Source organism: Salmo salar, chromosome ssa11 (genome assembly GCF_905237065.1).
Source record: "Salmo salar chromosome ssa11, Ssal_v3.1, whole genome shotgun sequence".
NCBI classification, from domain to species: domain Eukaryota; kingdom Metazoa; phylum Chordata; class Actinopteri; order Salmoniformes; family Salmonidae; genus Salmo; species Salmo salar.
The window spans coordinates 59,277,539-59,290,710 of NC_059452.1; the positions used below are offsets into that span (position 1 = coordinate 59,277,539).

Here is a 13,172-nt window from a genome sequence, read left to right on the forward strand (position 1 = left end):
TATGGACAGAGTCTCCCACCTCAGCTGTAGATCTCTGCAGTTCATCCAGAGTGATCATGGGCCTCTTGGCTGCATCTCTGATCAGTCTTCTCCTTGTATGAGCTGAAAGTTTAGAGGGACGGCCGGGTCTTCGTAGATTTGCAGTGGTCTGATACTCCTTCCATTTCAATATTATCGCTTGCACAGTGCTCCTTGGGATGTTTAAAGCTTGGGAAATCTTTTTGCATCCAAATCCGGCTTTAAACTTCTCCACAACAGTATCTCGGACCTGCCTGGTGTGTTCCTTGTTCTTCATGATGCACTCTGCGCTTTAAACGGACCTCTGAGACTATCACAGAGCAGGTGCATTTATACGGAGACTTGATTACACACAGGTGGATTCTATTTATCATCATTAGTCATTTAGGTCAACATTGGATCATTCAGAGATCCTCACTGAACTTCTGGAGAGAGTATGCTGCACTGAAAGTAAAGGGGCTGAATAATTTTGCACGGCCAATTGTTCCGTTTTTTATTTGTTAAAAAAGTTTGAAATATCCAATAAATTTCGTTCCACTTCATAATTGTGTCCCACTTGTTGTTGATTCTTCACAAAAAAATACAGTTTTTGTTGTGGAATTGTTAGATATTACCTGTTAAGATACTGCTGCACTGTCGGATCTAGAAACATAAGCATTTCGCTACACTCTTAATAACATCTGCTAACCATGTGTATGTGACCAATACATTTTGATTTGATTTGAGTACAGTATAGTTCAGTTCCGTAAAGTACAGTGCAATACAATTGAGCAAATTATACTGTACTCTACGCTAGTGTGATCTACTGTACTGTACTCTACTGTACTCAACTCTACTGTACAGTACAGTAATGTACTGTATTATACTGACCTATAATCTACTTTTCTTTACTTTACTGTATTATGTTCTACTGTTCTGTTCTGTTCTGTCCAAACTTGTGAAACAGACATCTATGATTGGTTCAGAGTTGGAATGACCACATTTTAACTACTTTTCAATGTCCATGGACATCCGGTGTCTGTCGGTGCTCAGTGGGTGAGAGGGCTGGTTAGAGTAAATGGAAAGAGAGGGGGATCATGGGTAGGTGTCAGTAAGATCCGGGAGAGGTGACATTAACTAGACAGAGAGAGAAGAGAGACATGGATAAAGAGAGGGAAAGAGAGGGAGGGGTTGGCCAGACTGTTTATACACTAACTTTTACCAGCACGCAACAGAAAGAGAAATAAAACAGTTATGAGCTGAACATAACAGTATGCCAGTGGAAGGGAAGACAGCAGTTGACCCAACTGTGGTTTGTGACTAGTAGGAATTCACATTGTAGCAGTCATTCTGTTAGTGATTTCGTAACAGAATTATGTATTTTAGTTACTTAATAAATCATAAACCAAATTTTGATCAGTAAAAACACTATAGCTACTTGGTAGGCCTACTTTAACTTGTTACTTCTGTGAACTTTCATTATCCTCCCTCCTCATGAGGGAGAGAAATTTGAAAATACATTATCTTAAAGATTTCTGGGTTTTTGGTAACAGCATGACAAAACACTAGGCAATATTTATTAAACTTACAGAAGACAAATAATTTCTGAAAAACTACATTTAAATGTTGATATTAATTGTCAGGGGTCTTTACTTCAACATTGTGTTTTGATTTCTAATACCTTTTCTGCAAGATGTTTTAGAAGACCCTAATCAAAGCATTTGTTTATTCCTCAATTTTAGGATGGAAAATGGTTGAAAAATGTATATATGACTTAACTAATAAAAATTAAAAAACAGACTTCGCTTTCATTTGACACCAAATTTGATGTGCTCCTATGACCTTCACATGTTAGTAATCATGGAGATTTTTACATGGAAATGGCCCTAACCAGGTTTCTAGCCAACAATTTAATGTAGATGAATTACCTGACACATTAAAAAAAACACCTCTGGCTGATGGAAAAAGGAAATGCTGCTAAAATTTCATAAACGTTGACAGACAATTTGTTCGTTCAACATGGTGGGATCTTTTTGTGTCAGTAAAATGTATTATGCCCTGATTCGTCTGTCAGACTGCCAGATGGTGACGCGTGATTCATCACTCCAGAGAGAGCGTTTCCACTGCTCCAGAGTCCAATGGCGGTGAGCGTTACACCACTCCAGCAGACGCTTGACATTGCACATGGTGATCTTAGGCTGGTGTGCGGCTGCTCAGCCATGGAAACCCATTTCATGAAGCTCCTGACTGTAAGGCTTGGGCGTAGTTGAGGAGGAATCAGACGCAGGAAGCAGCGATAAGGGTGATAGCTTTTAATGCTCGATACAGCAAAACACCAGCCACCCCAAATAGCGAACTGAGCACACACAAAATCAAGGTGCCGCAAACACAGGGGACAAAACACAGAGAGCGCAAAACCACGCACTAGCGCCAAAATACATACAGCGCGTAAACAAGCAACACACAGAGAAACAATCCCGCACAAAGAGCATGCGTGCCAACTAGCTAATATAGCCCCGCTAATCAACCCAACTAAGGACAGGTGTAAACAATAACAGAAAGGGGGAAAACAAAAGGAATCAGTGGCAGCTAGTAGGCCGGTGACGACGACCGCCGAGCGCCACCCGAGCAGGAGGGGGCACCACCTTCAGTGGGAGTCGTGACAGTATCCCCCCCGACGCGCGGCTCCTGCAGCGCACCGACACAGGCCTTGAGGGCGACCCAGAGGGCGAGGCGCAGGACGATCCGGGCGGAGGCGATGGAAATCCTTCAACATGGATGGGTCCAAGACGTTCTCCGCCGGTACCCAGCACCTCTCCTCCGGGCCGTACCCCTCCCAGTCCACGAGGTACTGCAGGCCCCTCACCCGGCGTCTCGAGTCCAGAATGGCCCGTATGCTGTACACCGGGGACCCCCCGATGTCCAGAGGGGGTGGAGGGACCTCCGGCACCTCACCTTCCTGTAGGGGACCAGCTACCACCGGCCTGAGGAGAGACACATGAAACGAGGGGTTAATACGGTAATAGGAAGGGAGTTGTAACCTATAACACACCTCGTTTATCCTCCTCAGGACTTTGAAGGGCCCCACACACTGCGGTCCCAGCTTCCGGCAGGGCAAACAGAGGGGCAGGTTCCGGGTCGAGAACCAGACCCTGTCCCCCGGTACGAACACGGGGGCCTCACTGCGGTGGCGGTCAGCACTCCTCTTCTGCCGTCCACTGGCTTGCTTCAGGGATTCCTGGGCGGCTCTCCAGGTCCCCTTGGAGCGCTGTACCCATTCCTCCACCGCAGAAGCCTCAGTCTGGCTCTGGTGCCATGGTGCCAGGACCGGCTGGTAACCCAAAACACACTGAAAGAGTGACAGGTTAGTGGAGGAGTGACGAAGTGAGTTCTGGGCTAACTCTGCCCAAGGAATGTACCTCGCCCACTCCCCTGGCCGGTCCTGGCAATACGACCGCAGAAACCTGCCCACCTCCTGGTTCACCCTCTCCGCCTGCCCATTACTCTCGGGGTGATAACCAGAGGTCAAACTGACCGAGACCCCCAGACGCTCCATAAACGCCTTCCAGATCCTGGATGTGAACTGGGAACCTCGATCAGAGACAATGTCCTCCGGCACACCGTAGTGCCCGGAAGACGTGGGTAAATAGGGCCTCCGCAGTCTGCAGGGCCGTAGGGAGACCGGGCAACAGGAGGAGACGGCAGGACTTTGAAAACCGATCCACAACCACCAGGATCGTAGTGCTCCCCTGAGACGGGGGGAGATCTGTCAGGAAGTCTACTGACAGGTGTGACCATGGCCGTTGTGGAACGGGGAGGGGCTGTAACTTTCCTCTCGGGAGATGCCTAGGAGCCTTAATCTGGGCGCACACCGAACAGGAAGAGACATAGAACCTCACGTCCTTAGCCAAGGTGGGCCACCAGTACTTCCCCCTGAGACCCCGCACTGTCCTCGCCACACCAGGATGACCCGAAGAGGGTAGAGTGTGAGCCCACTGAAACAATTTATCACGGACACCGAGCGGCACGTACATGCGACCCACGGGACACTGTGAAGGCGCAGGTTCCAATACTAACGCCCGCTCGATGTCCGAGTCCACCTCCCATACCACCAGTGCCACCAGCCTAGAAGCTGGAATGATGGGAATCGGATCGATGGGCCGGTCCTCAGAGTCATAGAGACGGGACAGCGCGTCGGCCCTCTTGTTCAGGGAGCCTGGTCTGTAGGAAATAGTGAACCTAAAACGGGTGAAGAACATGGCCCACCTTGCCTGACGCGGATTCAGTTTCCTAGCTGCCCGGATATACTCCAGATTCTGATGGTCGGTCCTGATGAGAAAGGGGTGCTTAGCTCCCTCAAGCCAGTGTCGCCACACCCTCAAGGCTTTTACCACCGCTAACAACTCCCTGTCCCCCACATCATAGTTATGCTCCCCTGAACTGAGCTTCTTCGAAATGAAAGCGCAGGGGCGGAGTTTCGGTGGCGTACCCGAGCGCTGTGATAGCACGGCACCCACCCCAGCCTCGGATGCGTCCACCTCCACTATGAATGCTAGAGAGGGGTCCGGGTGCGCAAACACGGGTGCTTCGGTGAACAGCACCTTCAACCTCTTGAAGGCTCCGTCCGCCTCAGTCGACCACCGCAAACGCACCGGCCCCCCCTTCAGCAGTGAGGTAATGGGAGCCGCTACCTGGTCAAAACCCCGGATAAACCTCCGGTAGTAATTGGCAAACCCTAAGAACCGCTGCACCTCCTTCACCATGATTGGAGTCGGCCAATTACGCACGGCCTTAACGCGGTCACACTCCATCACCACCCCCGTGGTGGAAATGCGATAACCCAGGAAGGAGACGTCTCATTTGGAGAACACACACTTCTCAGCCTTGACGTATAGGTCATGCTCCAGCAGTCTCCCAAGCACCTTGCGTACCAGGGACACATGCGCGGTGTGGGTGGCGGAATATATCAGAATATCATTGATATAGACAACCACGCTCTGCCCGTGCAGGTCCCTGAGAATCTCGTCTACAAAGGATTGAAAGACGGCTGGAGCATTCTTTAACCCATACGGCATGACGAGGTACTCATAATGGCCCAATGTGGTACTAAATGCGGTTTTCCACTTGTCTCCATCCTTAACACGCACCAGGTTATACGCGCTCCTGAGATCCAGTTTTGTGAAGAATCTTGCTCTGTGAAATGATTCCACCGCCGTAGCGATGAAAGGTAGCGGGTAACTAAACCCCACCGTGATAGCATTTAGACCTCTGTAATCAATGCACGAACGCAGACCTCCCTCCTTTTTCTTCACAAAAAAGAAACTCGAGGAGACGGGTGAGATGGAGGGCCGAGATTCCGTGACATATGTCTCCATAGCCACCGTCTCCTCCTGTGACAAGGGGTACACTTGACTCTTAGGAAGCGCAGCGTTAACGTTTCCCATAGAAGTTAATGCTTGACACAGCAAAACACCAGCCACCCCAAATAGCGAATTGAGCGCACACAAAATCAAGGTGCCCCAAACACAGGGGACAAAACACAGAGAGCGCAAAACAACGCACTAGCGCCAAAATACATACAGCGCGTAAACAAGCAACACACAGAGAAACAATCCCGCACAAAGAGCAGGCGGGCCAACTAGCTAATATAGCCCCGCTAATCAACCCAACTAAGGACAGGTGAAAACAATAACAGAAAGGGGAAAAACAAAAGGAATCAGTGGCAGCTAGTAGACCGGTGACAACGACCGCCGAGCGCCACCCGAGCAGGAGGGGGCGCCACCTTCAGTGGGAGTCGTGACACTGACGAACAGTTATTGTGCTGATGTTGCGTCCAGAGGCAGTTTGGAACTCGGTAGTGAGTGTTGCAACCGAGGACAGGCAATTTTTATACGCTAGCCGCTTCAGCACTCCGCGGTCCTGTTCTGTGAGATTGTGTAGCCTACCACTTCGCGGTTGAGCCGTTGTTGCTCCAAAACATTTCCACTTCACAATAACATCACTTACAGTTGACCGGGGCAGCTATAGCAGGGCAGAAATTTGACCAATTTACTTGTTGGAAAGCTGGCATCCTATGATGGTGCGACGTTGAAAGTCACTGAGTTCTTCAGTACGGGCCATTCTATTGCCAGTGTTTGTCTATGGAGATTGCATGGCTGTGTGCTCGGTTTTATTCACCTGTCAGCAATGGGTGTGGCTGAAATAGCCGAAACCACTGATTCAAGAGAACATTTCACTTGAGAATTTTTTGTTGTTGGCAATTTTGCGAAAATGAATCAGTCACTCAGATATGACCCAGTCACTCAACATTGCATAAGTCATTGCAAAATGTGTAGAATTGCAATAAATTTGCTGTAAAACTGAACATTTCTCTTTTTGCCCCATGGCAAAATTTGTAAAATTGCATGAAATTAGTTAGAAAATTGCAAAATATTCTTTCCGCCCCATGGCAAAATGGGTAGAATTGCAGCAAACTTGCTTTAATTAAAACTGCAACATTGTATCTATGCCCCATGGCAAAATGTTTGGAATTGCACTAAATTATCTCTAAAACTTCATTTATTTTTCCCCGCCATCAAAAGGGGAGTCACTAAAACGTTTAGCCTGCGAGATGGGGGCCCCCAAACAAAATGTTGCTTAGGGCACCAAAAAGGGTAAGCAGACAAGTGAACTGAAAAAAAATCTTATTTTGACCAGCATAATGATTTTGATACATGTTTTATCACTCAAAAATATGCCAGAGTATTGGCATTCACCTGCCCAAACCCCATCCCACCCTTATAGGCAGTCAACGTAGGGGAAACCCTGATCCTGCCTTTTTTACTGGTAGGACTTGGTCACTGCAGATGAAGCTGCATTCTTACATTGACTGACTGGTTTCCTAGAGGAGTAGGGAGAGCCATAGAGAGACTCCTCTTTTGCTGCAGTAATATATGTTTTAGACTTTGTCAATCTTGGGGTTGCCATACCTGAGGTAGGTAGTCTACAGATTCAAATTAATTTGGAGAACATATCTCAATATCATCAATTCAGTATTGATATTTTCCTGAGCGCGAGCACAGTACTGTTATTTTTATGCTGTCATGATCTCAACAGGGCTTCACTGCCTGGCGTATGCAGCTCCATTCTACCGTGAACTAAAAAGCATTCTGATTAATAATGAATGTGTTTTCTTGTTTGTTTGTGGACATTGTCTACCGCCACAGTCAACAACTCAATCAATATGGCAACGCACTTCATAGCGCCGAACTAATTCAGTTCAAATTTCATAATATTGAAGATGTTCAAATATGCCCCTTAATAGTGTTGTCGTTTAGCGACGTTTGGTCACGGTGGCATTGGGCTGGGCTGCGAAGCTCTCATAACGTATCGCATTTAGTCAAACGCTTCAGCCACTTCAGGCTGGTGGCGACTTGTTGATTCAAAGGTTGAAATAGTGTCCAATATCGTGTTTTGCAGAGGAAAATAGAGAGAATGATTCAAAAGCAGTCTCTGACTCAGTGTTGGGAAATGCAACATAAATATAGTGAATATTTGGAGAGCCTTCACATGAGTTACATAAACGTTTGAATTATTCATTTTTACGCATGTTCTGATTTATAACACTATAATTACATGGTTTACTTTGATAATGAATTAATAGCTATATAGCACCATTTGTTTGTTTATTTCTGCTGCTTATTGAATATGGTGCGCTAAGTTTTTTTTTCTCTTCATTCCATACAAAAATGCTGCAGTGACAGTAACCTAAGCCACGAGCGCCATATGACAACACTAGAGACCTGCATTCAACAGATAACACATAAACACACACATCTACTTCAAGGCCACAGTAGCCGCAAACACTTAGCTGAAGGACCGAAATGTGTTCATTTACCGTTGGTTGAAAGTCAGCAGTTTGGTAGAAGCTGGGTCCACACTGTTCATGTCCCCCATACGATACCAGTCTAGCACTCAGAGCTTGTTTTCCTATTTCTTCTTATTCACTAGGACTCATACTGCTTTCAAACTCCCTATTCTTACTCCTTGTTTTCCACCCCTGCATTCAATTCGGCTATTCTCCTTCCTTGCGCGCGCAGTTGATGCTGATGAGACTGGCTTGTCCTTGCAGCATGTGGCAGCAGGGGTTTTCCTAGCAAAACTCCATGCAGATTAGTGGCGTAATGTGTGTGTGCTTCTCTGTCTCTCTCCTTCTCTCTCTACATTTACAGCTTGCGCGGTCCACGATGAGCACAGAGCACAACCTCCTCATATGACCATGGAATTTTATCCACACCAGCCCACATCACTGGGCTTGCTGCCAACTACCCCCTCCCCCAAATCATGAGTAGTCTTCTTATAAAGTCATCCTGTAAGGGCTGTCGTCGGAAGAAGACCAAAATGCAGCAGAGTTAGTGTTCAACATATTTAATTATTGCCGTAACTCTATTCAAACAAAAACAAGGAACTGACAGCCAACACAGTCCTGTCAGGTGAAACACACTAAACAGAAACAATTACCCACCAAACCCCAATGGAAAAACATGCACTTATGTGTGACTCCCAATCAACAACAACGAACTTCAGCTGTGCCTGATTTGGGAGCCACACACGGCCCAAAACAAAGAAATACAAACACATAGAAACAGAACATAGAACGCCCACCCAATGTAACACCCTGGCCTAACCAAAATAAAGAACAAAAAACCCCTCTCTATGGCCAGGGCGTTACACATCCATAGCGCTTTATTAATAAGTGAAATACAAAGTTGTTTAATCTAACACATCCAAGCAGGAATGCATATATATTACTGTCAAAATTGGACTCCAGAATCTCTTGATGTAGTTTTGTTCAATAGAGATGAATTACATACATCTTTATGTGCACTAACTAATATTATAGGTTAATTCATTTGGGGTTCAACACCTGAGGAAGTAGACACTCAAAACACATTAACTAGATTACTAACTCTAAATATGTGACCGACCGCCTCGATCCGTGTTTTGGACATTGAATAAAAGTAAAGACTCAGAGCTACAAAATGGTATATCATACGCTGGAGTTGAGGAACAATGGGAAAGTAATTCTGCTTTGAAAGTTGATAAACTTGTAACTCCACTTTTGAGAAAAATGGCCTTGAATATTTTGGTACACCTACTGGAGAGCTCATCTTTGCCTACACCAATTCAGCATCATTCACACCCTCTTAAGCCTTAGCCCCACCCATCTCTTTACGGATTCACCTGTGAGGCCATGTGCTAAACAGAGTGAGTTAGGTAGTGTAAATATACACTTTATCTCGTCCTTGGACTATATCCTAATATGACTTTGGTGCAGGTATTCTTCACATTAGCGTCTCTGGTAAACACACACTATATCAAATCATTCTATGTTTATTTGTCACATGCGCAGGATACAGAAGGTGTAAACGGTACAGTGAAATGGTTACTTTTATATTTGCATAGTAGCAATATCAAAAATAGAAAGTGTCCAGATAAAAATATTTAATAATTATTAGACGCTTACCCAGACACAATTTTCTAAATTGATGGGTCATGTGAAGAAATGCTATATCCATCCCCCAGCAACATGTAGCTAAGTGGATGGATCACCATTGTCTAGACATGTACACATGTTAATGAAATATAATAGATGGCCGTAATCACCCACAGACACACCTGGCTAACTTCATGTAATCATCTGGCAAAGTGGAGTCTTTTGTATAGACATGTAGCTAGCTAGCTAGCTAAACAATAATCCCAACTCAAAGCTACAGTACAAACAGATTTTCATAGCCAGCCACCATGCATGAAATGCTGTAGTATGAATCTGCAGCTAAAGCTAGTGTCATAAGGGTCGTTGAATGGAGACCAAGGCGCAGCGTGTATAGTGCTCATTCTTTGTCTTTAATGAATACACTTTAACAACAAAACAACAAAACGACCAACAACAGTCCCGTCAGGTACACTAGACTAAACGGAAACAACTACCCACAAACCCCAAAGGAAAACAGGCTGCCTAAGTATGGCTTCCAATCAGAGACAACGAAAGACACCTGCCTCTGATTGGAAACCATACCCGGCCAAAACATGGAAAACGAAACATAGAATTCTAGCACGATCCCACCTAGAAACAGAAAACTGACCTCTTACAATGGTCAGGACGTGACAGCTAGGTTCAATGTTAGCTAGATCACACACGTAACATTCGCTAGCGAGCCAGCAAGCTAACGTTTGCTAGCTAGCGAACAGTATGCTTTAACTTGCAATAAAAAATACTTTCTGACAAAATTAGAAACCTACACTCTTACCCATATAGATGGATGAACGCTTCATGGCAGCGTGTCTTTTCTATTTTATTTGTAGCTAGCTACAGCTTGTTTGGCCCATTGTGTCAAGTCACTCTGGTTCACACTGTCCGTGTGCAGAAAGTAGTCAACTTTTTGTTGATAGTGCCTGCTAAATTCAGGGCAGCAATGTTGTTGAGAGCAGTAGAAACACATGCAGTTCTCAATGGCTAACGTTATATATTTCAAAAAATCTGCAGTAGCAAGGATTATCTACACATACTGAGCAGCTCATGTTACAGACAGAAGTGTGCTACATGGTAGATCAATCTGAACTCATCTCTGGGCATGTCCAGCCATTCCATTATCTAGCCAATCATGGCTAGCGGGAAGGTTCCTGACTTTCTCCATGGCTAAACCAACTAGGCTCGTAATTTAACAATTTTATTCTTATTTACAGATGGCATACACATTTTTGTAAGGCACATAAAAGTTCACATGTTCCATACTGTAACGTTTATTTTTTCGAATATCTCTCCTCTGAAGTGGTGACGTGTGACATACGTCTAGCTTCTTGAAACGCGTCACATACAGTATAATACCCACTGCTAGTAGGCATGTATTCATCCAACACTAAATTTAATGTCCTAAAAAAACTTTACAGGCTACTACCCATGAGACCTATAGGCATATGCCCTTGCAATGGCCAGAGCGCATTTCTTGCACCACTCCATATATCTAAGCCATATCAAATATAATGTAAACTAGTTGCTATTGAGCTGAACATTGAAAGTTGAGAAAAACAAATTATATGTAGAAAAATACTTTTTATAAAAAAATATATTTGTGTGTGTGTGTGTCAATTTCGACCAGCCCACACAACAAAAAAATGGTCCAGCCCATCTGGCATCTGCCAAAATTGCCAGTTGCTCAATTCACCCATGCTCTTGGATACCATGAATGTCAGAGAAACTCACAGGGTGTTACGCTTTTGAACATTTGAACTCCTGAGTGTCAAGTGGCAAAAAGGAGGCTGGAAGAAAATGTACAGTAAGCTATGCTATGTTTCCCAATCTAACATGAACTAGGATGTGTCCCAAATGGCCCCCTATTCCCTATGTTGTGTACTACTTTTAACCAGGGCCTAGGATAGAATTTGGGATGCAAACATATTATTGGTCACCTGAGGGTGCCTACATATGAAGATCACGAATATGCCTTCAAATACAAGGTGTGTGTGTGTGCATGTGATGTGTGTCAGTCAGTGTTTGTCATTGTGTGTGTGTATGCACCCGCATTGGCAGTTCATCTGACCAATGATTATGTTAGTCACTGTGTAATAATGTGTGTGTGTGTTTAGACCAGGTTTGGTGATCTGTGTAGGTTGAAGTAGGTAACCATGGGCACATTGGGGTAACAGAGAGGACAGAAGGGGAGGGAGGGGGTTAGAGAGGGGAAGGGGGATAGATTACAGCACAATAGATTCCCACAATGGTCATCCACCCTGGTCCTAAAGATCTATAGTAGGGCGTGCAGGTTTTTGTTTCTGCCCAGCATTATAACATCTGACACCAAACATAGAGACACAAGTAGGCCTATGGTGTTCCATTGTTCACATTTTGAAATCAGGACATTGAGCTGAGACGCATTGAAAGGATACAGTAGGGTTGACTGGCGGGAACCCAGTTACCGAGGGTTACCGGGAATTACCGCCCCAAACCACTCCCTTTTCCCAGGATAAATAACTGCGAGAATGGCGTGAAATGGAACTGTTAAATTACAGGAACAGGGAGCCAAGAAACGCTCCTTTAGCTCTTGGAGTCCCATGCAGGAAAGGCTAGACTAGAATAGCTTGCGGGACATTGTTTTTTTACATTTAATATACCAATAGACTAATTGAATAGTGACGTAAACTCTTGTTTGCTGAATGTTAAATACAGCAGCCAATAAAACTTGCGATTGTGGTAGGTTATAGCAGTCATGTTTGTGAAGAGAAGTGAAAATCTTCTGCATCTAATCCTATATTATTCAAGAATGGCATTAGAATGATGAAGATAAGGACAATGAAATGTATTTAATGGGTACTGTTGAAAGCGAGGAAGGAATGAAGCAACAATAGAGAGAGAAAGAGGAGGTAGGCTAATAACAATAGGGGTAATATTATGAACGGCATATATTCATCAGCCTACTACTAATTAAAACATTTAAATAAAAGTCGCTAGCCTATACTTGTAACTTTGTAGGCCTCATGTGCTGCACCAGAATAGCATGTTCTCTCCCTGCTTTATCATGGTTTGAATGATGTGGGTAATTCCAGTCCATGTAATACAATACAGTACAGTAATACAATTCACACTCAAAAAAGATTAGCCTACTGGAGCTAGTATAATTTATTTACTCAAGAGAGCATATAGCTAGCTACACCTATGGGTTTTTTGTTTTTCTGTTGTGTGTTATGTGCTGTAGCCTATCTCATATATATGTATTGGATAACGACACAATCATTTGGGCTTTTTTGGGCTTGGGCTCATTAAATGTCTTTAATGTAGGGCTCATAAAATGCACTTAATGTATTGTTCATCAGGCTCAGGTAGCATCAGACTTGAATTTTTGATCAAAGCTCTATTAAAATCCAGACACAGGCCTATTTATATGCATTATAATGGTTTTGAATTACACGTCCGGTTTTGGCGGGAAATACCAGGTTACCTGGGAGAAAAGTGATATACTCTCGGGATGGAACATTTGTAAAATACCAGACAATATTAAACCCTATGATACACACTGTAGGTTATAGAGTATCAAATCAAATCAAATCAAATGTATATATATAGCCCTTCTTACATCAGCTGATATCTCAAAGCGCTGTACAGAAACCCATCCTAAAACCCCAAACAGCAAGCAATGCAG

General features: G+C 44.4%; 1 protein-coding gene across 6 annotated transcripts in view; it reads right to left on the reverse strand.

Annotated features, from left to right (window-relative positions):
* The window catches only part of LOC106562867 (GTPase-activating Rap/Ran-GAP domain-like protein 3), a 228,126-nt gene that overhangs the window by 156,143 nt on the left and 58,811 nt on the right, over positions 1 to 13,172 (reverse strand). The window contains exon 1 of one of the 6 annotated variants that reach the window (XM_045689795.1): positions 7,874 to 8,223. The exons of the other annotated variants lie outside the window; for them this stretch is intronic. Coding sequence (XP_045545751.1) covers positions 7,874 to 7,932 — 59 coding nt within the window. The 5' untranslated portion in view covers positions 7,933 to 8,223. Of the gene's footprint in view, positions 1 to 7,873; positions 8,224 to 13,172 lie in introns of those variants that run through there. 6 annotated transcript variants of the gene reach the window in all.